Below are 26,817 nucleotides of genomic sequence, written 5' to 3'. Positions count from 1 at the left end.
AATATAAATCGTCATGCATATATATATCTTTTCCAGCGCAGTGCTTTTAGCATTCTTGTCTCTAATGGCATTGGCAAACAAAATGTTTGGTGAACAGGGAGGAGGCTGCAGAAGGAAGAGGAGGAGAACCGCCTCCGTTAAAATAACAAATAATGTTGTTTCGTTATCTTCTATTCATTCTCTTCCACAAGAATTGATGGTCGAGATTCTTGCAACACTGGCTACCCATTCATGGGATGATCTCCTTAATGCCAGATTAAGGTACACACACACACACACACACACATATATATATATATATATATATATATATATATATATATATATATATATATATATATATATATATTCATAATTTTGTTTTCTTGAATTATATATATATTTCAAGTAATTTGATCTCATCTCTCGTTTTACGTCCGTACAGCTGTAGGAGATGGAAAGAATTGGGCGGTGAAGAGTTCATGTATAAACATATATCACTTGCCAAGCTCCCCATCGTCCAGTGGAAACCAGAAGTTGAAGAAGACAGAAGGAAAAGATATTTGTTCTTCGACAAGTGTATAGATGCTGGAAATTTAGAAGCACTATATAGGAAGGGACTGGTAAGTATACATACATTACCGTACCTACTTTATTACACACATCATATTATTGTATGGTATGTTTGGTTGCACCGACTGAATTGGATTGTTGATTTTACAACAATGTAACTTCGATTGACTTTTTAGTTTAAGCTGATTTGATTTGTTATAATCATACCTAAGCTTTAATTTATGCCAAAACCCTACGGCCGAAAGGTGTATTAGTTCTGAGTGAAGTTCACTTGGTGACAGGTTGATTATTTGGGAGGGAAAGGAGCAGAAGATGATGCAATTGGGTGCTTGAAGAAGGCAGCAAGTGCAGGGCACATAGCATCTCAGTACGCTGTTTGCATAATTTTAATATTTTTGGGCGGTGAAAGTAAAGAAACTGGGATTCGGATGTTGAATGAGATGATGTCCAAGGAAAGCAGGGAGGAAGTAAGAAGAGCTCGAGGAAAACTAGGAGACATCATCGGCAAGATATGGCTGCGTAATTTCTCCTTTGCTGAAAAACCTGTTTGTTGCACCAAGCATTCCGGTCGTCGTCGTGTGAACAACGGTTGGGGACCCATTGACAGTGAGGATGAAGACTCGAGTATGGAGTGCAAGTTTTGCAAATGTGACAAAGAAATTTCTCACGTTTTTAAATTTTGTAATTTGGGTTGGAATAAAATTCGTAATTGAAATTTTCTACTAAGTATGTATGTATGAAAAATTATCTTGTTCCAATTTTACATGACCTACAATTTATTCATATGGTCATATCCATTGAGTTACGGATTGGTCATCAAATAAAGTCTGATTTTCTTTAATTTTATTCTTGTTTATTTTATAATTCATATAACACTTTTAAAATAATTTGTATAAAATATAGTTTTTAAATATATTAATTTTATATACTAATATTAAATTAAATATTTAAAAATTTTGAATGATGAATAACATGAGTATATCAAATTTAACTCTAACATTATCATCTCCTTCATTTTCGATTGGGTGACAGAACAAAATTAAAACTTTGAAAAAGGGCGGCATTCTTTGGTAATTCATTCAGGCAATAACATATGCATTAAAGGTGAAACCTGTGAAGACATGGAAATAGGGTAGTACTATTTCCCTGTCAAAATTTGTCCAAACAAATGGCATAAGATTCATCGACATCATTCTTGAATCTTACTCGGGACAACATCCTCATCTTCCCCCTTGGTCGGAAAATTAAAGCATCGTCGTATGTTAATATCTATTCCATTATGAATATAAGTTATTATTTGAGTGTCAGAGTAGGAACAAAAAAAAAAAAAAAACTGTATTTACTGCCCCAATAATCTTATAGTAATCCTTAGCATTACTACAAATCAAACATTATCATCTCCTTCATTTGTACGATGGAATCAAACACAACGAAAACATTGATAGTGGGCGGCATTCTTAGGTAGAAAAACAAATTATGAGAAACAAATAGATAAATTAACTTTTTTTGTTTTTGAAAGGGAATGAGTAACAACTCAAATGCATTAATAATCAAACAAATGGGTAATACAGCGCGGTGTAATAGACCACCACAACCCTAGAACAGACGAAGAACTAGTTGCCCTTGTCAATACATGAGCCGCATAATTCACGGACTGTTTGACATTGACATGGTGAACAGACACGTCCTCAATGTCACTAACAATATCACGATATTGCTTTACAATCAAACCTCTATAGGAAAGGTCTAACAGTCCAAATTAAAACTAGTGCAAAAATAGATAAATTAATTTATTATTGGAATAGGTGTAAGCTAGTTTAGGAAACTAAGTAAAGGTCAGTGAAAGATTTGCAAATTTGGGCGGGTAATGAAGTGAGTTACGAGAGTAATAAATACTATTGTTATTACACCAACGTGATTTTTTATTCTTATTATAACATTACCAATGTTGAGCTATATATATATATATATATATATATATATATATTAGTATTTTATATGCGCAGTGCACAAAAAGTAGGTGCCTAATATTTGTACTATATATTAAAAATTTTATATTTATTTAGATTTTGATTATTTATAACATAATGTATACAAATGTAACGGGAAAATTAAACAGGCATTGCATAAATAAATGATATAACCTTCATTTACACTATTAATTTTTAGATACATGTGCGTGAAGTTTATAGGTAAGAAATAAATAATTAGTAAGTTAATAAATAATGAATATTAAATACTCTTTGATAACTAAGTAAGTATTTTTTTTTTATATAAATTAAGTTATGAATATTCCTTTGATGACCGTTTCATCATAATTTAATATTACCTTTTGGCCTTAAAAGTAAGAAACTAACAAACTTACCAACAATGGAAATCATTAGCTCAGAATTTGAATACATTAGAGCTACCAGGAACTTCAAATAAATTAAAAAATCTGAATATATATGCACCAGGAACTACCAGGAACTTCAAATAAATTAAAAAATCTGAATATATATGCACCAGGAACTTCAAATAAATTAATATTACCTTTTGGCCTTAAAAGTAAGAAACTAACAAACTTACCAACAATGGAAATCATTAGCTCAGAATTTGAATACATTAGAGCTACCAGGAACTTCAAATAAATTAAAAAATCTGAATATATATGCACCGCGCGCCATGACCTAACGGCAACAAACAATTAATTTGGAAGCATTATATTGTTTCCTAAACCAAATTAGAAAATCCAGCTTAGTTTCCTTAATTTGCTTCATATTCCTATTGTTTCGTAATCCTATTCCCAGGTATATTAATATATATAGTGTTTCATATTCCTATTCCCAGGTATATTATCTATATAATTGTCTTCAATATAATATAATTCGTCATGCATATATATATCTTTTCCAGCGCAGTGCTTTTAGCATTCTTGTCTCTAATGGCATTGGCAAACAAAATGTTTGGTGAACAAGGAGGAGAACCGCAGCCGTCAAAACAACAAATAATGTTGTTCCGTCATCTTCTATTCATTCTCTTCCTCACCAATTGGTGGTCGAGATTCTAGCAACGGTCGCTGCCCATTCATGGGATGATCTCCTGAATGCTAGATTAAGGTACACACACATATATATATATATATATATATATATATATATATATATATATATATATATATATATATATATATATTTCAAGTAATTTGAGCTGACCTCTCGTTTTACGTCCGTCCGTACAGCTGTAGGAGATGGAAAGAATTGGGGGGTGAAGAGTTTGTGTATAAACATATATCACTTGCCAATCTCCCCATCGTCCAGTGGAAACCAGAAGTTGAAGAAGACAGAAGAAAAAGATATTTGTTCTTCGACAAGTGTATAGATGCTGGAAATTTAGAAGCACTATATAGGAAAGGACTGGTAAGTATACATACATTACAGTATCTACTTTATTACACACATTATATTATTGTATGTCTGGATGCACCGACTGAATTGGATTGTTGATTTTGCAACAACCTCGATTGACTTTTCAGTTTAATCTAATATGATTTGTTATAATCATACCTAAGCTTTAATTTATGATAAAACCCTATGGCCGAAATGTGTATTAGTTCTGAGTGAAGTTCACTTTGTGACAGGTTGATTATTTGGGAGGGAAAGGAGCAGAAGATGATGCAATTGGGTGCTTGAAGAAGGCCGCAAGTGCAGGGCACATAGCATCTCAGTATGCTGTTTGCATAATTTTAATATTTTTGGGCGGTGAAAGTAAAGAAACTGGAATTCGTATGTTGAGTGAGATTATGTCCAAGGAAAGCAGGGAGGAAGTAAGAACAGCTCGAGGAAAATTAGGAGACATCATCGGCACGATATGGCTGCGTAATTTCTCCTTTGCAGAAAAACCTGTTTGTTGCACCAAGCATTCCGGTCGTCGTCGTGTGAACAACGGTTGGGGACCCATTGACAGTGACGATGAAGACTCGAGTATGGAGTGCAAGTTTTGCAAATGTGACAAAGAAATTTCTCACATTTTTAAATCTCGTAATTTGGGTTGGAATAAAATTCGTAGTTGAAATTTTCTACTTAGATACATACTTGGTGAGTATGTATGTTTGAAAAATTATCTTGTTCCAATTTTACATGACCTACAATTTATTCATACTCATTGAGTTACAGATTGGTTATCGAATAAAGTCTATTTTTATTTAAATTTTATTCTTTGTTTATTTTATAATTCATATAACACTTTTAAAATAATTTGTATTTTATATAGTTTTTAAATATATCAATTTTATATAGTAATTCTAAATTAAATATTTAAAAATTTTGAATGATAGCATGAGTACTACGTCAAATTTTACTAAATGGAATGAGAAGTAAAATATTAAAATAGTGTGTTATTGTTGGTGAAAATTTTAAAAAATGTTTGAAAGATTGAGGTGGCGGAGTGGGTAGAATTGAGTATGATTTTGGTAACTTTTCTCTCAAAATGTTGAGTCTCCAACCCTAAAGGCCCCTTATACTCCGACTCGACAGAGTATTGTGGGAAGTTGTAAAACACGGTAACTCAAGGGTGATTCTTCTTCTTATTCTTACTAATATGCTCTTTATTAAGGTAGTTGTTATGCATCCATGAATAGTGAGTGTGGTGATGACCGTAAATATGTTACCGAAAATATTTGTTTATAAGTGAACAGAGGGAAATTGTGTTACTATAGCTTCGATACAAAGTTTCAAAATGACCCCTACTTGTTACATGGATTCATTTTTTATATTGTACAATGGTAACGGTTATAATAATGGGAGATAATGGCCTCCTAATAAGTGCAACAGCTCCCCTCCCTAAGTGTCCAAGGCTCCTCAGTAATTGTTGCGCATTCTTCTCTGTAATTGCTCTTTGATGAGACAGTAGTGCATTGGACTCTAAGAACAATTCCACCTACTCCTGCTTCACTCTTGATCGTTACCAACTGACTCTGTTGATGATCTTGACTATTTCGACTATGTCCAAATATGCTCCAGGTTGGTCCAATGATTAATCCAATTATCCCATGGGTTTTCCTGATCAAGAATTAAAAATTATATATATATATATATATATATATATATATATATATATGCACACAATGGATGGCGAGATGGAGGTGGTTAGAAGGTAAAAGAATGGTGTCCAAACATTTATATGGATTTATCCTTTTACATGACTTACAATTTATTCATATTCATTGGGTTATTGATTGATGATGAAACGAAGTGTACTCTTCTTTCTTTTTGTATTTTATACTCCATTGTTGATTCCCAATCATACGGTAGTGTGTAAGTCGGTACTGGATTTACCCGTCGAGTGGAGCCATACCCAAACATGATCCTTGTCATAACTTTTATTCTAACTAAATGTTTGAGACTCCAACTCACAACTTAATATAGGAGTCCAATTATAGTGTCATTTACAAAGTCTTGGCTACTAATATACTCTTGATTAAGCTAGTTGCATGTTACCAATGACTTTGTGGTTCGGTGGTACAAGGTGACTTTCTTAAATGAAGATCATTGTTTGTCCTAGTGGAGCGGTATCTTTTTATACTTCAGTAGGTTTAGAAAGTAGTTATAAACAAATATTATATATATTGCATTAATACTAAATAAAAATGTGGATTTTCCTGGTCAAGAAAAAAAATAATAAAAATACTATGGATGGCGAGATGGAGGTGGTTAGAAGGCAAAAGAATGGTGTCCAAACATTTATATGGATTTATCCTGGGAATATAATTTTGTGGCTGTCATTAATTTTCTACACAGATGATAGAACTGCATGGCTCTTAGACTCATCCAGCTTCTTGCAATCTTCTTCTTCTTCTTCTTCTTCTTCAATAAGCTAGCTAGCTAGGTAGCCAATAATAGCCAGTAGCCATGAATGACACAGTAGACAAGCTCGTCATCTTCCTGGCGAAGAGAGACGGCATTGACAAGCTAGTAAAAACCTTCCAATACGTCTCCAAGCTGGTCAACTGGCGGATAGAGAAATCGCACCCGGAATTGGCTCACCGGGCGAAGCTGTGGGAGGTCGCCTCCGGGCTCAGCCGGAAGGCCTTCCGTTCCGGCCGCTTCCTCACCGGCTTCAACGCCCTCCGCCGCAGCCCCGGCCCCACCCCCGCCTTCCGCCTGCTAGCCCTTCTCGCCAACTCCGGCGAGATGGTCTACTTCTTCTTCGACCATATTCTCTGGCTGTCCCGCATCGGAGTTGTGGACCCCAAGCTGGCTCGCCGGATGAGCTTCGTGTCGGCATTCGGGGAGTCCGTCGGGTACGTCTTCTTCGTCATCTCCGATTTCATTCTCATATCGCGCGGGATACAAGCGGAGAGAAAACTGCGCCATTCAAAAGTTGCAGAGGAGGATGAAAACGAAGAACAAATCAAGAAGATTAGAGCGGATAGAGTGATGAGATTGATGGCGGTGGCGGCTAATATCGCCGACCTTATTATAGCATTGGCTGATATTGAACCAAACCCCTTCTGCTGCCATACCGTCACGCTAGGCATCAGTGGTTTGGTTTCTGCATGGGCTGGTTGGTATAGGAATTGGCCCTCATGAACATTTATATATATATATATATATATATATATATATATATATATATATATATATATTTCCTTAATTACATCAAAAACTTATACCCGGATGTCATATAATGTAATCAATTTCTGTTTTAGTTTTCTGCGTTTAGAGTTTTTTCTTGTTGATTGCATGGGGATGTCTTGATGAATTCATTTGAATGCGCGCCGGCGAATATGCATTATATTGCACCATTTGTAGATTCTTTACATATATATTCTAGGTAAATATTTAATGATGTCAAATAATCGGGGACTATGTATGATCTATTTATATTATTAACTTAAATTTGTATGTGATTGAAGTATAACTATTTGTAAATTAAAACATGGAAAAATCGCACGTTTAGTCCCTCAATTGTTATCCAATATGCAATGTGGTTCATCATTGTCAATTCCATTCAATTGGGTCCCTCAAATCATTAAATCGTAGTCAATTTAGTCCTCCGGTCAGATTTCTCTCAAACCAGGGTTAAATCCATTGACAAAAGGGTAATTTTGCAATAATCTTCTTTACCCATTTCTCCTCAATTTGTGTGTCTCCCAAAGTCATCCACACCACCGTTAGTGACTTCATGAACATGGTGCAGCACCTCACCGGGCCTTCTTCTATGTGCGGCGAGTCCTCCGCCGTAGCTGGCGAATCCGGCGCGATGTCTCCGTTGGCGAGGCTGGCGTCAATAGAGAAAACAAGTCCGTCGGAGATGGAGCGAGATCCTCAACAACCCCTTCTTCATCAGCATCGTTTCGAACCCAAATCCGCACCCGTTGACCATCTTGTCGTAGAAGTCGCCGCCGCCTTCGTCTTCTCCGACGCTCTGCTTCTCAAATTTGAAAGTGAACAGAGCGTACCCATCCTCCTCCTCGTCAAATAGCCAGCTGTGGACGTCCCAAGAAACCTGAATGGGAAACCCTCCTCTTCTATTCTCTCATTGCCTCTGAATTTCCAATCGGGAAACCCTCAACTTTGTTACCCCCATTCTCCTCCCACACCATTTACCCCCAAATTCAGAACCTAAGGTTACCAAATCGCAGATGAAAGCTAGGGCTGAAATGAATTTGGGGGTAAATTGTCGACGGCGACCGCTTCCGCCCACGCCATTTTTGCCGTGTATTTCACGGCGTCCAAGCACAGCAAAATCGACATGCATCATGTACAACAACGCGGGCATTGTGTGCCGGAATCCAGCCAGCATCGTCGACCTGGACATGGCGGCGTTCGACCGCGTGATGTCGGTCAACGTCTGTGGTGTGGTGGTCGGCGTCAAGCAAGCAGCTCGCGTGATGATCCTGCACCGCTCCCGGGACCATCCTGTGCACGCCTAGTGTGACGGGGTAATGGGAGGGCTGCAAACATGGGATTAGGGTCAATTGCATTTCGTCAGGGGTGCTGGAATGAGCCCACTGCGAGCCCAGTGATGTCACTAACACTAGGGCTGAAATGAAATTGTGCGTAAGTTGGCGGCGGCGGCGGATTCCACACATTGTGGGAGTAAGGTGAGCTCTTCTTGCTGCTGGGGTAAAGAATACTATTGCAAAATTACCCTTTTGTCCATGGATTTAACTCTAGTTTGAGAGAAATCTGACCGAAGGATCAAATTGACTACGATTTAAAGTTTTGAGGGATCTAATTAATGAAATTGCACAGTAAAGAACCACATTGCAAATCGAGCAACAATTGAGGACCAAAAGTGCAATTTTCCCTTAAAACATATAATATCAAATAACTAAAATCGAATTCAATGTTTGAAACTTCTGTTTATACGGACTATAATTTTTTTGAAATTCTAAGAGGCATATAGGTAACACTAAGTTTATGGTTTCAATGTGACATATCACTTGTTGCTATGACCGCACATTCCGGTGGGACACAATAAATGACATTTTATACACACGCTTGACACATTTTGGTGATTAGATTGGGTCGTTTGGTGTTGTGGGCCAAGTCTAGTAAATAAGAATTAACATATTATTCACTCTACCAAGTGGCTTGTGGTCCACTGATATCGGATTGCTCCCTTATGTGAGAGGTCTAGGTTTTGAACTTCAGTGTAGACGTAGATTGTATGAGTATCTTTTTTCTTTATAATAAAAAATATATATATATTATTCACTCTCAAAAGACGAAGCCACTCATTCTTGTAGAGTGATAAATCATAACAATTCAACTGCTTTTTGATTATTAGATTGGGGCATTTGATGATGAGGGCCAAGTCTAGTAAATAAGAATTAACTGTTGTAAATAATATTAAGTGGACATTATTATAGTGTTTATAACACTTGTAACGGTCGGAGGATTATGACCACACTTATGGTTTCCGTTACAATTGTACATTATATATATGTGCTAATACCTTCTTGTATAGATGGAGTTTTGGATGCAAGATTAATAAAACTTCCTTGTCTCTTATCTTGTCTCTACTTTTCTTCTACTTTTCTTATTTTGTGCCACTTGCAACTGTATTCACCGGTTACCGGTTAGGAGCTAAATGGCCAACGGGCATAATCTCCCACAACACGTTATCAGCACGCTCAAACTTGGTGAACGGTAATTTTATGTTATTCTAATGCACGTTATACTCGTTTAAAGCATATACTATCATTTTTATGATCAGTGGATATATTTCTTGAATTATATGCTTTTTAGACAATTCGTATGGTATGAATGCATGATATACATTTTTCTTTCCCGTATTAATCATAGTTGTATAGATACCACAAAAAAATGGTATTTATATTATCTCATATGCTTTACGATTTTCTCAAAAATATATTTTTTCGGTATTTCTTTTACATATTGCGTATATGTATATGTTTCGTATTAAAAATTTTTTTTGGGAAAACCTTGGATTGGAGTACAAACAAAATCCATAATATGAGAATGGATTTGCTAGTGATCTTCCTTATCATAGATGGTTTTTAAAGATGATTGTCATCTTGTAGTGATCTTCCTTATATTACCTTTAATATTGAGTTCATATAGCTAGCAATGATGTGCCTTGTGCAACCAAATTGTTTCAATGACTATTCTCACATTGAAAACAAAAAAAATTTGACCTTCAATTAAATGCTAAGAAATGTGATTTTGTATCATGGTTTTGGAAAAGGCATTGTTTTGTGGCAATTAGATATTGCATTTGTTTTGATTTGCCATAATAATCTTGATTATGATATGGGAATCATATTTTAGAATTCCTATTGAAATTGCTTATTCAAATTTTATGTGGTAATAATGATGATATTATGATTTTCAGTTACGATACACAAAAAATGTTTATATAACATTATTACTATTAAGTAATATTTTTTTTCAATTGAGAATTTCATGTATCGTAACCTTATCATCATTATTCTTGGATTTTGATATCCATGTTGGTTGAGAATGAATATTTAGATTTATTCTCATATTCATACTTTTAATTCAAGATTATTATTATGCATATAATCGAATTAAGTGCATAGTATTATTGATTTAAATTATCCAATTTGATTATTTCTAGCATATGATGTAACCACACTCATCAAACCACACTGCCAGTACTTGCTTTGTTTAGTGACAGTGCTATTGTTCCTGGTTAATGTGAATATCACTGCTAATGAATCACTTAGTGTTGGTATTGGGGACTAGGGTCACACCTACTTGCGTGACTAATAATGGTGCACGTCAAGCTGCCAGTTCGGCCATAGCGTCTCGTGACTCTTATGTCACAATTAATACTTTAATAATTTAAATACTTTGGTCTAGCCCCATGTTCCAATTCGTGGCAGTGCATGTGCTTTCAATGAACCTGTTAGTGGTTGGCATGTTGTGTTGCTAGGTGTTGGCCCTAGTGTTAATGCTCTTAATGTTTATAAGATTTTTCTTAAATCTTAATGTAATTTTTTTTGCCTAGAAATGAAGCACTTATTATATGATATGATTGTCCCTGAAGGATCGTCTTGATCAAAATTCTAAACATAGCATTGCCCAGAAGGCAACAAGTCATGGCACAAATTAAAAATAACAGTACTAGTGCGGTTTCCCCAATGTAAAATTGGCTTTGTATTGTTTTAAAAGTTAATTGATGGTGCTAATTTGTTATACAAATTATTTTCCATGAGTCTTTGGCATTGAAATAGATCTCAAATCTAAGTATTTAAACGAAATGATAATACCTAATTTTTTTTAATATGGTTTTGCCCAGAAGGTAAACCAAAAGCACTAATTTATCTGTCACTCGTTATCTTGCCCGTCAGTTATGATTGTCACATTGTACTCCAGTAGTAGTACATGACAAAATTATGCTAAGTGTTTGGTCATTGGGCTATTTTTTAATAAGGTCTGGAAGACCCTGAATGTGGATTGATCTTTAAGGTGACTAATGACTCATGAATGAAGTTTGCAACTTCTATTTCTAATGTTATGCTACTATACTCTCCAAAAGTCAACATTGACTCACATCATGTTGGTTTGCCTGAAGCAAACAAGTTGTGATTTTTTTTAACATAGTAATCACTGCCTAAAAATTCTGACCGGCGCAGTTTGAAAATTAAATTCGTGAAAAATACTTGTTGAACTCCTTTTGGCATAAATTTTTTTCTGGAGAACCTAGACTCGTGATATTTGATGTCTGTGAAAATATTTTGTTAAAAATATGCTTTGGTTATTCCAGAAAAAATTGTAAAGTTTTGGCAGTGTGCTGCCAATTATTTTTCTGCCTGAAGCAATCTTGTAAAAAATTTCAGAAAAATACTTCCACACCTTGGATTGACATGAAAATTTTTATGTACGTTCTAGACTTACTGAACTACATATCTGCCAAATTTTGTGTCAAAATGTGCTACCGTTTTCCCCAAGAAAATTCTGCAATCCAGGTCAAAATTCTGAAAATTTTCTGCCGTTTTCAGCTTGTATATCTTGCTATTTTGTGATGTTTTCATGCTAATATGAAACTATGAAATAAAATGAGAACTTGCTTGGAAAAGTTCTATTTTTGACTCCCCGAAATAGGAATGAATGGGCCCGGCAGCGAACATGTGCTCATTATTCTTCGGCGAACGGTACTTCTCTCTTTTTTCTAATTTATGAATTAAGAAACAATATCTCTTGTCATGTCATGCCTTGTGTGTACCAAACATAATACTCTTTATTTAATGGATGTGCATGACTCAATTGAGAGTTTGGTGTCCAAGACATAAGGGACAATTATATCACATGTTGCATGTGCTTATCTTTAATTGACAACATTTAGCATATAATCTCTTGATTATGTTCACATAAGAGATTTTGTTATTTATCTTGTTGGCAATTTATGATTTGCTATAGGCCATAGCTATTGAAATTCATCACACAACTTATAAGTGAGGCAATATCATGAATTCTCAATATGGTTAGGTTGCACCTATCATTGCTAAACCTTAGCTTGCATGTGATAATAGTTAAAGGCTATGACTTGTTTACAATGCTAGTTTCTGCTATAGAAACTCTTTGACATGAGATTTGGGCATATGATATTTAAATTTATAGCCCTCATTATTTTGTATATTTATTTGCCCAGAAGGTAGATTAAGGATTTTAATTCTCTAAGTCATCCCCATTCTTTTAGGATGAACCTTTTAGGATGAATCGTGACAATGAATTCTTGACCAAAAATGGTCAACCTATCCCATCAATCCCCGAAGGATTGCTTGACGTTACTATGAGTCAAGTTTTTTTTACTAAGTCTAACATACTGCAGATCACAAATCAATCCCTCAAGGATTGCTATACCCCCTTTTTCACCTAGTACGTGGTTTCAAAAGTAACATTTCCCTATCTGCGTTATTTTATTTGCGCAGTCTATTTTATATCACCACCACAACGTACCTCTAAAAGGGCTATCAAAGAAACCTCCGTCTATTGATTAAATACCGAAAGCCCATGATAGAGGATCAATACATATAATTGGGTACGTTGACTGCATTCCTAATGAAGATTGTTTCTCGGCATTAGGGGGAGATAATATACTACTCCGTAGCTTTTTGGAATGCCAAGAATAAAAACATCTTCACTATTTAAATCCATGTACTAGTTAGATTGAACTGGAAGTTCAAAAGATAATCTATTTGCGATTTTAGCAAATAATCTGCCAAAAACATACCTATTGATCATAATGATCATAAAAGAAGTGACTAGGTCCTATATCCTTGGACCAAACATATCTATCGATACTCCTTGACACCAGAAGTGTAGGAGATCTATCGGTGAAAGAAATATGGATCGTAATACTAGATCTAGTAAAGAAACATTGTCACTCTTGAAATAGCTTGAATAATTATGTCCTGCAGACGTTCGTCCAGATGACGAAAAACCCTGGTAAGACTTATAGGTGCACCAAACAAATGTAATACTAGGGACGCGGAACGACCAGATCAAAATATCTTTGGGAAATGTTTAGAATTTGGTTGTTTTAGAAATTGCCATTACTTTTACAGATATGGGAGTTTTACAAAAAGGTTATAGTTGTCGACAACACAATTGCCATCACAAATTGCTCGTTATATGATAATCTGGATCCAGAGTTAGGCACCAGAAGTGCCATGACTATTTAATATATAAAGGAGCAATTAAGGCATAGCTCGACTCGCTAATATGAATAAATTCTCTTTATAACAATACACCATTAGGCGTTAACCCTGAAGGTTACAAATGGGTGTGTGCATGAAAAAGAAGTAAGAATAACAAGGTGATATGATATGCAGCGAGTTTGTAGCCTATGGGTTCACGCAGAGACCCTTAATTGATTTTAATCAAATATACTCTCCCACGGTAAATGGCATTAAGTGCCGCTACATAATACAATTGGCAGAATAATAAATTTAGATATGCAGTTAAATTTATCTTGAGAAATCCCTGATGGATTCATAATTCTCATTTTTAAGTATTATTATGTGTCATTATCTACTCTTTAAAGGGTTGCGAATGGAGTTAATATCCTCATTGAAGGAATAATATGTACCATTGTGTGCTCGATAAAGGGTTGATAATGAACTTATTTATTATTTATTATCTCAGTCAAGATTGATGGTGTAAACATCAATGAAATATATAAAGAGCTTGATAGTGTCAGTTCATGTTTAAAGACTGAGACTTTTGAAATAAAAAGCTTGTGAAAGATATAAGTATTATCTCGACTTGAAGATCGAGTTTTTCTTTGAAGTTTTTTTATATATACACCAGTCAGCCTACATCTAAAAATGTTTTTTCACATGTCTATATGCATATAAGTGTCATGTTTTATCAAACTAAAGGTTGCCTAATAATCTCCTGAAGCAGATAAGGAACCTTGTTGGACTCGAAGTCCCTTACTTCATTATCGTTGGAGCACCATTATAGAACCAGAAGTTCCATAATCGCAACATATTTGCGATGAAATTACTAGCAAAATCTAGTGCTCCCCCTACAAATGAAGTACTTGAATAATGATTAACATATCCTCCGGTATCTTCGAGATACGAAGACATGACATTTATGTAAGAAACCATGATACGGTTTTAATAGGCTACTTGGGTACTGGCTGTTTTGTTTGATCCCCGCAATGCCAAGTCCAAACTGGTTATACAATGAATTTCCCTAAATGTTCAAAATGAGGACAATAACACTTGTGTTGCACAAATGTTATATTAGCTCTAGAAGAGCCATAAGATTATTGTACACTACTCTAAGTGACAATCTAGAAGAGTTGTCCAATCCATCTCTTCAAAATTTGAAATATATGTAGAACTTGAAGATTGTTATCTTCAGGGGGAGACTGGAAGTACATTTACTCGAATCAATCCGGAAGATTGAACATTGAACGTAAAATCCTGAAGATTAAGTCATAAAAGACTAACAATTGCGCACTATTTGCAACGAATAAATACATAAATATCATGTACTCTTTTCCTCACTAGTTTTCTCCCATTGGGTTTTCTAGTGTGGTTTTTAACGAGGCATGAGTATGATATAGTAATGACAATGAGGAAAAGTTGCAAAATAATTGCTTAAATAGACAAACCCAAAAATCCTGAAGATTATGCGGTTTGCGCCCTGAAGGCTTATGGTTGTACTCTTTTTCCCTTAACTAAGTTTTTCCCACAGGGTTTTCTTAAGTTAAGGTTTTTAATGAGGCGACCAAATACAATATATGTTTTTACATATATCATGTACTCTTTTCTTCAACTAGGTTTTTCCCATGTGGTTTTCCTAGTGAAGTTTTTAATGAGGCATGAATATATATTTTTTTATTGTACTCTTTTCTTGTCTAGGTTTTCCCACCGGGTTTTTCTAGCAAGGTTTTAACGAGGCAAGGTCGTGGCCAAATAATGTCCAAGGGGGAGTGTTGTAAATAATATTAAGTGGACATTATTATAGTGTTTATAACACTTGTAACGGTCGGAGGATTATGACCACACTTATGGTTTCCGTTACAATTGTACATTATATATATGTGCTAATACCTTCTTGTATAGATGGAGTTTTGGATGCAAGATTAATAAAACTTCCTTGTCTCTTATCTTGTCTCTACTTTTCTTCTACTTTTCTTATTTTGTGCCACTTGCAACTGTATTCACCGGTTACCGGTTAGGAGCTAAATGGCCAACGGGCATAATCTCCCACAACATTAACATGTTATTCACCCTTAAAAGAGAAGCCACTCATCCTTTGTAGGCTCAAATTTAAATCCGGTTGGACCGTCTCCAACATCGATCCATTCCCCGCAAAGACTTGTATAGACCATTAGACCGTAGTTGCCGGGTTCGGGCAAAACTCATGACTATTGACTACAAGACACTTACAGTCGTGGCAGAAGTTCATTAGTTGACAATTAAGGTCAAATGTACCGGTTACGACTGTCGACCAAGCGCTAAACAACATTGAACCAAAACCGACTCAACTGCGAATTCGTCGTTGTTAGCGACGCCGGACTATATAAAGCAGACAAACCCCAAATCGGAGCATTTATCTCTCGATCTCATTTCTCATACATAGCTACAAGTCTTTGTCCGAGTTGACTCAGTCCTTGCTGCTCTGGTAACGGCCACTCGGAGTACTGTATTCAAGGTACGAACTACTGGCAAGCCTGATTTTCGAGTGAATTGCTTTCACTGACGCAAAATTTTGAGTTTATGCTTGTTGTTTTTGGTTGAATTATGTAGATCAGATGGCGGAAGGTGGAGTTCAATCGAGGTATGTGAAGTTGACGAAAGATCAGGCGCCGCTTGAGGAGGACATTAAGCCCGGTGAGCTCAATCTGCCCATTGATGTCCCTCAGGTTTGTCTCTATCACTCGCTCGCTATGTTGATCTGTGTAGATCCTTCGTATAGACCAAATGTACTTGAAATGGCGGTCTAGTATAATTTTCTCGCGTAACGGAAGAACGTATGGCTCTCACTGTACCTATTGGGAGTTTAATAATGGATATTTAGGTTCGATTTGCGTTCTATAGTGTGTTCTAACCTAAACCTGCGGTGGAACTCTGCAATTTCTTAATAATGATTGTCCTTATGGAGCAATGTTTGCTATCTGTTACTGACTTACTGTGCATGAAGTTTGCTTCTTTCTGAGAACCCTAGGGTAGATAGGTTCATGTTTTGCCAGTGGTGACTGGAGTGGGGATTATTTTCAATAGATGAGATGCCTGAGGTTTTGAGTGGATGAATTTGTGAATATGTTTGTCAGGTGTGACTCTCAAGTCCTTAATTCTGAATTCTGAAGAATGATGTAAATTCTATAAGAGGAGAGTTAAAGGTTAATGTTGATTAAAAAAAAAGACCAGATTTTGTTTCTGTGTTTTACTATTTTCATATAAACTCTTGGATAAGCATTCCTGGTGTTATCTGGAGTAAATACAGAGTAATCCAAAGGGTTACATCAAATGTCTCTGCAGACCACATTTTTGGCCATATGCTTTCGAAATCCATTCCTCATCTGTGATTCATTTTGCAGTTAGCTGTTCGCAAGTGCAATGAATGTGGGCAGCCTTTGCCTGAAAGTTTTGAGCCTCCTGCTGATGAACCTTGGACGACTGGGATCTTTGGATGTACTGAAGATAGGGATAGCTGTAAGTTCTCTTCTGCAGATTATGCTATGAAGCTCAAATTAGTTTGCATTCATATACTATGCAAAACTTTTTATGGCTTGTAATTTCCTGATATATGAGTATATGCAAGCTATGTAGGTAAAGCTTATAGCTTCAAGGTATTTTATCAGTTTCCATCACTTCGACCTCTTCTTGTGCATAAGTTGAACAAATCAGTAACAGTATTTTCTTGCTTCTACTCATATAGTCAACTACTTGCTACCGTGATCACAGTATATTGTGACTGAAGATCAAAAAGACTTATTTTCTGGAACTTTTAATTCCCTATTTTGTCAATCATGGTACAGCTAATGCCTGCTCTGGAAGTAACTATAGTCTCTCTAGTATTTGTCCCATGTATTCAACTAGTCTGCTGCAGCCTTTGCAAAGTTGTTTTATTGCTTTCACAGGTTGGACAGGACTTTTTTGCCCATGTGTCCTGTTTGGGCGTAACATTGAGCAATTGAGAGAAGATACTCCTTGGACACAACCATGCCTGTGCCACGCCATTTTTGTCGAGGGAGGTATCGCTCTTGCAATAGCAACGGCAGCATTAAATGGCATTGTAATTGATCCTAGGACATCATTCCTTATCTGCGAAGGCTTGTTCTTTGGTTGGTGGATGTGTGGAATATACACTGGTATCTTTCGCCAATCGCTGCAGAAGAAGTATCATCTCAAGGTGATATTTTCTCTCTTTGTTTTAAATGTTATCCTCTATCAAAACTACATTAATCTCCATATGTTATGCTCCATATACAGTTTCACTTGCATGTTATTTTGTCAAATATAAGATGTATTATGACTTATTAGCAACCAGGAAATGCAATATTTTATCCTGAACTCATACATTCCCTATTGAATCTTGATGCAGAATTCCCCTTGTGACCCCTGCATGGCGCATTGCTGCATGCACTGGTGTGCCTTGTGCCAGGAGCATAGAGAGATGAAGGGCCGTCTATCAGATAACGTTGTTATGCCAATGACGATTGTCAATCCTCCACCTGTCCAAGAGATGACTGCTTCTGGTGACAACCAGGAATCTCTTCCGTCTTCCACAAATGCCCCTGGGCAGACGAACCTCGAGATGCAAGCTTTGTGAAGCTTCCTACTCTCAAGAGTCTCAGGAAGTACTCAATTGAAAAATTCAAATATGCTCTGAAAGATTGATGGTGGAGATGATTTGCTCTTTTGGTGGTATATAGATGGGGAACTGTTTGCTGTTACTGGAGATTGGAGAAAGTATAGTTCAATACACAACTAAAAAAAAAAAAAAAAAAAAAAAAAAAACTTTTTGCAGTAGAGTTTCAAAAATTGTTTTTAATCTCATGCAAACCGGAAACTGCTTCAACTGTTTAAACCTATAGTTGCATATATACTTGCCTTCTTTGATTAGTTGAGCTTCAGAGCTCAGGTTTTCTTTTACCTTAACTGCTCAACTTTTTTTATTTGTTTTTTTATTTTTTATTAGTCTCAATGACTAATTATAACATGCACCCCAATATTTACCATGCAAGGTAAACCTTGATATATGTTTATTTCAGTGTATTATTAATCAAAATGAATCTGCAATATCAGGGGTATATGTTGTTACGTGGACTATAATCCATGATATGAGCATTGAGTCCTTATGGAATGAACATGGCAAATTATACAATAAATTAGGGTTCATCTTGAATTACAAATTTTGATCCAAAATGATATTCAGATGTGTTGAAGTTAATATATTATGTATTAAGTGCTTGTAAATATATTAAAGGCACATAATGTGTAGTTAATATATTATGTGTTTATGGTCAACAAATTATATGCCTTCAATTTATTTATAGATACGTAGTTTATTAACTAAAAATACATAATATGTTGTCTTCAAAAAAAAAAAAAAAAACACATAATATGTTAATTGTAAATTCATTTTACAATTAACATATTATAAGGCAAATTAGGTCTATGGTATAACAATTGAATGAACATATAATAAGGATGACAAATTATTTTGTGGACCCGGGTCCATCTTACAAGATGAACCCGGCTCTAAAAATACATAATTTGAATGTTCACAATTTTACATACTAAATGTTCATGATTTAAATTGTGAATATTCAGTATCTAATTGTATTTTAAACTCGAGTGAAGGTGGACCCGGATACATGATATAACTGGTGAATAAGGATTGATTAGTGATCTAGTGTTCCATTATGAAACATTGAAGCATGCCAGTTTGTTCAGCCCTGTTGGGCTCGAATTTGCCAGCCGTATTAAAAATATAAAGCTCTTAAGTATTTGAGTCCCACTAGACTTTGATCTGAATTTAAAAGTATTTGACTCACATTAGAATTTGATCACTTGCAAATCGTTTCGAGTATTATTTTTGGTCAAATTACACAGCAATGACAGCACAGTCGGTTTACAAGATGTATCCATCTTCACCAACTGATCTTCGTAGGCGCCCAGAGACAACAAATGACCATTTCTATCGCCCAGAGACAACAAATGACCATTTTTATGGCAACGAAGACATAGAAGACATTACTGTTTACCAGGAAGATATGGCAGACTTTTGTAGGGACAAGAAAAAGAAATCTAAGCAGAGACTAAGTTGGTGTAAATTTTTCCAGTGTTTTCAGTTTTTCAAATTATATTTATGCAATCAGTAATTGGCGAATTGTTTTCCCTTTTCTTGCTATGTGTAACTTTTCCATCATATGGACTAATATACAAAATTATTATTCTTTGAGACTTTTAAGTTGGGAATTTAACTTTTTTGGAGAATAAATTTTTTTATTGAAGAATCAATCAAATCCGTAATTACTATTCAAAAATATACATAAATTTAACTTTACTCGTATATATTAGCTCGTGAAAGACACAAAGATATAAACGAAAAACCCGAAGTAAAACAAAGCAAAAGTGTTTTGCAGCTGAAGCTCACACTCCACATGCACACTTCACGATCAAACAGTGTTTCCGCAGATTAATGTTGTTTCGTGCTTTTAAGAACCCTATGCTTCGTACGTTCTTGATTGTCGGACACAGCTGGGATGACTGCCTGCTTTTGATTTTTGAGCAGAGCTCTGAGTGATGGGGTCTGTTTATTTAATGGATTCTCTTGCCCCCAGGCCCCAGGTGATTACCCAACTCATCCTTCTCAAATCTCAATCTTATCTGCCCAAAAATGCCATCTTTTCTTAATTTTCCTTGCTGCCTTGGCTGGATTACTGTGTTTCTGTGTAATTAAGGTTCGATTTTTCTTGTCATTAGAAGCTGTTGGTCCCCCCCAAAGAAAAAACAATGCCTGATCAAATCTGGGCTGTTCCCAAGAGCTAGCTTTTATGGCTTATTTCAGCTAAATTTGAGATTTTTAGACTGCCCAACCACTAGATTTAGTGAAGTTTCTTGGCTCCAGAGACCTTATTGTTTATCTTGTGAAACTTATGTGGCTTTAGCTGCCATTTTACACAAACACTCATTTTTGACAAAATTTTACTTTTGATCCCCTCACTATTATACATGAATAACATCTATTATACTTGAACAACATTTGGTCCTTGATTATTAAAATTTTCTAATTAGGTGCACAACTATGTAATTTGTATCACATTTGGGACAATGTTTTAGCACTGCTTAATGTTGCAACTTGCAACCAACAAAAGAAGTTGTTAAATTGTCCTTTCTGCTACTAGTACTAGAATAAGAACTGGAAGTGGTTTTAATATAAGCCATGGTTTCAGGATTTAGTAGTGATAACAGCCGGGCAATGCTGCGATTGTTAGCTCATTTAGTGCATAGAATGTAGGAAAGATATCTACATAGAAGCAAATTCAACCTCACTAAAATAATCCACCAAAATTGTTGAAGATGAAACATGCTCCATAAGTAAGAAGCTCACTTCATCAAAGTATGAAAACTTGAATAAATGGCATGTTGCTATGTGGTAAACCGTAAACCATTATTAAGCTCCACTATGCGAATAGAATCTCATAAATGTGGCATTTGCGATGATTAGTATTGTTAGACATTATATGGTAGGAATATATTTAACATGATCTTAGGGATTTTGTGCATATTCTTAAAGATTTATTTCTGATCCTTACCTTAGCATGTATATTCTTGTATAAATAGTTGTATTCTTTTGACTGAAATATATGAAAACATATGGAGTTCTCCATTTGACAAGTATTAAGTCCAGTAATTGATGTGATCCACTTCAATTAAAAGCTTAAGTAGATAGAATTATCCTCAACATGCTCCTTGCACTCGGACAATATTCTTATCAACCGGCCACCTTTGGCAATGTGCTACATCAATGTCTTTGTATGTCTGTCATATATAGAAGTAACATTTTTATCTTTTTGTTGCTGCACTGAAAAATCATTATGTCTTCTATTCTCCCACAATGGTTCAAATTGTCCACCTTTGATTAGTGGAAAAGTGTGGCATAAAATATGCATGGCAGTCTTACGTGGTCTGCCCATTAAAGTGTGTTATTACTTTAAGTTGGTGAATGGCTTCCATGGAGACCCCACTCGTCCATTGTAGTCTAAGATTAATCAATTCTTTGTCCTAAATGGGCCCTCTTTGCATCTGCTGTGTATTCCACGTGCACAGTAATTGTCCTTTTGCTTCAAATTTCATAGTGATTCATTGCTAGTTTCGTTTTAGCAAAACATTATTCTAAACGGTTTTGTACAAATTGAGGTTCAAAAGTCTGTTGTGTCACCACCAGCATGCAACTTGAAGTTCAAAAAGGGGTTGAGTCATCCACTTTTTTTCAACCAAACAAAAATGTTTTATGTTTGTCGGTTGAAACAAAAACATTTGTCCTCTAATGTTACATTGTTGTCACCCTCTCCAACTACTACTGTAGTTTTTCCTGTCCAAAATGTTATGTTTGATTTCCTGTCCACAAAAACTTGACCTTTTATTTGTTTGATGCAGTTGAACAGCTTATTGGATGCGAGGATTTCCCATATTCTCTCCGAGAAATATATTCAGAAATATATTCATGAATTCCGTTTTATGTTTGTTACTTCATACCTATAACACGGTTTTTGTTCTTTTACTGAATTACGAGTAGTTAGTTTCTGAATTAATGGTCATAGATGTTAAATTATGGTGTAAAAAGAAAATGAGAGACGTAATCAATCACATATAATATATAATATGCTTGAGATCTAAGAAACAAGTGCTTGAAAAGAAAGGAACGATCATATATCTAATTGTATCTATTTCAATATGCAGGCGTACGTGCAGCTCCTCTAGGCGATGTCTTCACGGGAAAGATGTTTGTGAGTAACCGGAATGCACTTGGCAAGCCAACCGATTGGCCACGATAATGCAGCGACTCCTATGCATATAGCCCATTGCCCCGAGTTGAGCCTTTGAGTAGCTGCAAATTTGTTCAACGCTTCGACCATAATCACCTGTAAAATTATTGTCCCGCCAATGATCCCGAGAAACAGCTTATTCTTCAGTATTCCCTTGAAGACGTTCTTCTTCTCCAGCTTCCTTGCGTTGAACTCGTTGAAGACTTGGCAGAAGACGAAAGTGTTGAATATCAAGGTATCCTTCACCCTCTTATTCACTCCGAAGATCGAGCTACCTCTGAACTGTAGAACGAGTAGTACGATGATCTGGTATAGAGCCTGAGCGATGAGATTCCTCCACATTACAGGAGTTATTAGAGGTTCGGTTCGGCCAATTGGTTTCTTTGCCATGAGATCATCGGTGGGCTGTTCGGTTGCCAGAGCCAATGCCCCGAGAGAATCCATTATGAGGTTAACCCAAAGAAGCTGGACCGCTGTGAGCGGGACTTCGCCCGAGGATAATGCCGCCACGAAGTTTATCGTGAGAGCGGCAATGTTTACTGTGAGCTGAAACTGAATGAATTTTTGGATGTTGTTGAATACGCACCGACCCCATTTTATAACGGTAACCACGGATTTGAAGTTGTCGTCCAAGATAACGATATCCGAGCTCTCCTTTGCCACTTCTGTGCCTTGGATCCCCATCGAAAGCCCGATATCTGCTTCTTTGAGGGCAGGGGCGTCATTAGTACCGTCACCCGTTACTGCAACAACGTGGCCTTTTTGCTTCAGACATTTCACCATCAAAAGCTTGTCGAATGGAGATGATCTCGCCATTATGCAGATGCTATCGATTTTCGCCATTCGTTCTTGTTCTGAGTAATTTCGGAACGTTGTTCCATCGATTACTGCACCGTCTATATCGTCTCCTTGCTTTAATATTCCACATTCAGTAGCTATTGCTTTTGCGGTGAACATATTGTCTCCTGTTATCATTTTGATTTTGACTCCGGCTTCTCTGCAGGCTTCAACTGCTTCTTTAGCTCCGGGTCGACACGGGTCCTTCATTCCGACCATCCCGAGTAAGGTCAGTTCACTTTCTTCGAGTTTCTCACTAACCATATCGCTTTGTTCTCGAGCTACTTTGTAAGCAAATGCAACACATCTCAGGCTCTTACATGCCAAGTTTCTAATTATCGACTGAAAGTTTACCCTCTCTTCATCGTCCAAAGCTTTTATATCTCCGCTTTTGAGATGATACTTGGAGCACATATCAAGAATCATCTCAGCCGCGCCTTTCCAGTGCGTTTGAACTCCCTTCTCCCCGTGATTCTTTCTCACCAATGCACCGCTTCTTTTCTTCTGTGAGTTAAACGCTTCGACTTGGAGGATTTCATGGCCTTGCTTTAGTCCGTTAAAATCCATGGCTAAATCAGCAACTGCCCATTGAAGGATAGCTGATTCTGTCGGGCTACCAGAAATTTCTGGAAGGGTAGCTGAAGCTGACATATAAACTTCACCGCTCGTGTTTAAAGCAACACCTTCTTGGATTAGTTCGATAAGGTCAGAGGCTATCTCGAATGATTTCCCTTTCTCTATTTGTTCTTTACCTAACCAAAATTCGGTTACCTGCATCTGGTTTAATGTGAGTGTGCCGGTTTTGTCTGTGCAGATTGTGGTGGCTGAGCCCATTGTCTCGCAAGCTGAGAGCTTTCGGACCATTGCGTTATCCCGCATCATCCTCTTCATCGAGACTGCGAGGTTTAGCGTGACAGCCAAAGGTAAGCCTTCTGGAATTGCGACCACAACGATAGTAACTGCTGCAGCTATGATGAACAGAACCGAATTCAGGATATCACTGGCTTCGGTTTTGCTGCCAATGAACTCCTTGTGACCACTCTCGTCTCGTGTATTCCCCGTGAAATAACGAACCATCATAACCACGAGGACAAGCCCAGCAACGCTTAGACCGACCTTCCCGATGAAGGAAGTGAGGTTGTTTAGGCGTTGTTGCAATGGCGTCTCTTCGGTCACGTCGTGAGTTATCAAGCTCATCATTTGCCCCCATGACGTGTTCATCCCTACTGATGTCACAAGCATATGACCATACCCATCTGTCACTTTTGTCCCCGAAACCAAAAAGGGATTTCGGGTCTCGTCCACTTCAACGTGGTTGCTCTCCCCCGTCATGCTGGATTCATCAACTCTCATGGAAAAACCGTCCAAGAACAACCCGTCAGCAGGTATCTGATCACCCGTTTTTAAGCACACAACATCCCCCACTACAATATCAAAGATTGAAACTTTTTGCCTGTGCCCATCTCTCACTACCTCGACTTTAATGTTACTGCTTTCATTAGATAGCTTCAGAAACTGTCTGCTTTGTTTGTAGTTACTGATGGAAGAAACTGCGAGAACGAGAAAGATAGCGAGGATTATACTGCCCCCATCGTACCATCCATCCTCGGGGCCGTGCTCTTTGATCCCGAAACCAAGAGACAGAACCGCGCAGATGAGAAGGATGACGATGGTGGTGTCCTTGAATGCTTCAAGAACAAAGGAGAAGAAACTTTTAGCAGGTGCCTTCTTGTACGTGTTGGAACCGAAAACTTGAACTCTATACTCTATGCCAGCTGCATTGCTGCCATCAATCCCGCCCTTCTCATCAGCTTCGAGTAGAGCCGCCATTGCTTTAACCCCACCAAGGCTCGAGAGCCCGTCCATGTCCCTCTTGCTAACCATGTCACTCAGCATATTCTTGTCAATGTCAAAAGAGGGTTTGTGATCCTTATCTTCAATGGCAATGGCAACAAAAGATCTGCTGCTTAATAACTGCAAGAAACCCGAGCTTTTCTTAGCAACAGTCCTCTTCTTGGTCAAGAAAACCAAGAAACAGATGGCTCTGTAGGCCTTTTGCCACCGCTTTCGAGGCTTTTGCATGGAGCGGATGAACACCATTGTATCATCAGCAGGCTTTGGTGAAGCTGGAGCCATGGCAATAAATGCAGAGAACCAGAGGGATGAAGGGATATATATCTAACAAGATCGAATCAGGAGGTATTTTGCTAGTGATTTTGAGTTGATAAATTGTTTCTTTCTTTTATAATGAAAATCCCAGACGTTATGTATGGTAGGAGGGGAGCTAAAGCGTGTGTTTTCCTAATCTTTCGCAATTTTTAACTACTTGGTTTCTGGGAAGTGACCAGGTAATTTCTTGGAAACGTCTGGGAATTTGAGGAAGAAATATGAATGGGAAAACACTCTGTGAAGTGTGTACATATATTTTTAGATATTCTTGTAATTTTCTTAATTATTATTATTATTATCATAATATAACAAGACTTTACTATTATCAAAACACTAATTCTAGCTTGATTTAATTAGGTAGTTGTTGACAATGTTCAATTTTCAATGAATAATTTCATAGCAATCAGCGAGAAATTGTAAGGAAGTTATTTCAAAATGACTCTTGACTTATTATTATTATTATATTAAACGGAAATATAATGAATTTACAATAAAACATCTAATTCATTACCTTGATGATTTTTTTGAAAATTTTAATGAATTTATAACGGAACTTCTAATCCACTACCCAACCTGACTTGACGATTTCCGTGAAAATAAATGGAACCATAGCATACACTACGTAGTTGGCTGCTTTCAATTTCATGAGCTGAGTCAAGCAAATATTCTTTTGTTTAGTCAATGGTCATGGACTTCTATAGTCAAGTATGGTCAAAAATCATTTCTTTATTATTACCCAATGGTCCCTTTATGTTGCCAATCTAAACTAATAGAAGAACGTAACTAAATAGATTGGCAATCGTTATATCGTGCATCAGGGCGCACAATACGACTTAAAACGACGTCGTTTTTATAAGGTGGTCACCAGACGGACACCGTTCTGTCCGTCTAATCTCATTATAATTTTTTATTTTTAACACTTGTATTTGTGTATTATATTAAGAGTTTATGTGTATTATATATTATGTTAGATTATGTGTATTATGTTAGGAGTTTATATGTATTCTACCATACAATTCTGTACATCCGAAATAAAGATTTTTTTTTTAAAAAAAAATTTAGAAGTTATCAGTAGAAATAGGTTGTAGCTTGACTTAATATAACAAGACTTTACCATTATCAAAACACTAATTCTAACTTGACTTAACTAGGTAGTTGTTCACAATGTTCAATTTTCAAAGAATAATTTCATAGCAATCAACGAGAAACTTCAAGGAAGTTGTTTCAAATTGACTCTTGACTTTAAAAAAAGAAGTTATAATA

General features: G+C 36.5%; 4 protein-coding genes across 8 annotated transcripts; 3 read left to right on the top strand and 1 right to left on the bottom strand.

The window, feature by feature from the left end:
* The first annotated feature begins 995 nt into the window (after positions 1–995).
* Positions 996–4,603, top strand: LOC109186275. Its single transcript, XM_019336199.1, has 3 exons — positions 996–1,189; positions 3,773–3,950; positions 4,172–4,603. Exons 1-3 carry the CDS (start codon positions 996–998, stop codon positions 4,601–4,603), a joined length of 804 nt encoding a protein of 267 aa, XP_019191744.1.
* A 1,647-nt stretch (positions 4,604–6,250) lies between these two features.
* On the top strand, positions 6,251–7,270 carry LOC109186194 (peroxisomal membrane protein 11B). Of its 4 annotated transcripts, none has more exons than XM_019336125.1 (2): positions 6,251–7,123; positions 7,164–7,270. In XM_019336125.1, the coding sequence occupies exon 1, from the start codon at positions 6,441–6,443 to the stop codon at positions 7,119–7,121; it is 681 nt and encodes a 226-aa protein (XP_019191670.1). In that variant the 5' UTR covers positions 6,251–6,440; the 3' UTR covers positions 7,122–7,123; positions 7,164–7,270. The 4 variants fall into 4 exon arrangements, with proteins under 4 accessions (XP_019191670.1, XP_019191671.1, XP_019191669.1 ...); XM_019336126.1 differs by having other exon boundaries at positions 6,251–7,125; positions 7,172–7,270; XM_019336124.1 differs by having other exon boundaries at positions 6,251–7,125; positions 7,160–7,270.
* An 8,714-nt stretch (positions 7,271–15,984) lies between these two features.
* LOC109186848 (cell number regulator 6-like) lies at positions 15,985–18,643 on the top strand. 2 transcript variants are annotated; one of them, XM_019337017.1, is made up of 5 exons: positions 15,985–16,202; positions 16,303–16,413; positions 17,089–17,203; positions 17,632–17,903; positions 18,096–18,643. In XM_019337017.1, exons 2-5 carry the CDS (start codon positions 16,303–16,305, stop codon positions 18,321–18,323), a joined length of 726 nt encoding a protein of 241 aa, XP_019192562.1. In that variant the 5' UTR covers positions 15,985–16,202; the 3' UTR covers positions 18,324–18,643. The 2 variants fall into 2 exon arrangements, with proteins under 2 accessions (XP_019192562.1, XP_019192561.1); XM_019337016.1 differs by having other exon boundaries at positions 15,987–16,202; positions 16,298–16,413.
* Positions 18,644–22,379: 3,736 nt separating this feature from the next.
* LOC109186847 (putative calcium-transporting ATPase 13, plasma membrane-type) lies at positions 22,380–25,539 on the bottom strand. Its single transcript, XM_019337015.1, has one exon. The coding sequence runs from the start codon at positions 25,519–25,521 to the stop codon at positions 22,480–22,482; it is 3,042 nt and encodes a 1,013-aa protein (XP_019192560.1). The 5' UTR covers positions 25,522–25,539; the 3' UTR covers positions 22,380–22,479.
* Positions 25,540–26,817: the final 1,278 nt, after the last annotated feature.

Source organism: Ipomoea nil, unplaced genomic scaffold (assembly GCF_001879475.1).
Source record: "Ipomoea nil cultivar Tokyo-kokei standard unplaced genomic scaffold, Asagao_1.1 scaffold1407, whole genome shotgun sequence".
NCBI classification, from domain to species: Eukaryota; Viridiplantae; Streptophyta; class Magnoliopsida; order Solanales; family Convolvulaceae; genus Ipomoea; species Ipomoea nil.
Note: the sequence above shows the minus strand (reverse complement) of the source record. Positions and strands in the feature narration are given on the sequence as shown.

Excerpts from the sequence above, each read along its gene's own strand:
- LOC109186848 (XM_019337017.1), top strand. The coding sequence starts at position 16,303 with ATGGCGGAAGGTGGAGTTCAATCGAGGTATGTGAAGTTGACGAAAGAT. Across the intron at positions 17,204-17,631 it reads TACTGAAGATAGGGATAGCT|GTTGGACAGGACTTTTTTGC; the intron begins GTAAGTTCTCTT and ends TTGCTTTCACAG. Across the intron at positions 17,904-18,095 it reads AGAAGAAGTATCATCTCAAG|AATTCCCCTTGTGACCCCTG; the intron begins GTGATATTTTCT and ends ATCTTGATGCAG.
- LOC109186275 (XM_019336199.1), top strand. The coding sequence starts at position 996 with ATGTCCAAGGAAAGCAGGGAGGAAGTAAGAAGAGCTCGAGGAAAACTA. Across the intron at positions 1,190-3,772 it reads GACTCGAGTATGGAGTGCAA|CTGTAGGAGATGGAAAGAAT; the intron begins GTTTTGCAAATG and ends CCGTCCGTACAG. Across the intron at positions 3,951-4,171 it reads CACTATATAGGAAAGGACTG|GTTGATTATTTGGGAGGGAA; the intron begins GTAAGTATACAT and ends ACTTTGTGACAG.
- LOC109186847 (XM_019337015.1), bottom strand. The coding sequence starts at position 25,521 with ATGGCTCCAGCTTCACCAAAGCCTGCTGATGATACAATGGTGTTCATC.
- LOC109186194 (XM_019336125.1), top strand. The coding sequence starts at position 6,441 with ATGAATGACACAGTAGACAAGCTCGTCATCTTCCTGGCGAAGAGAGAC.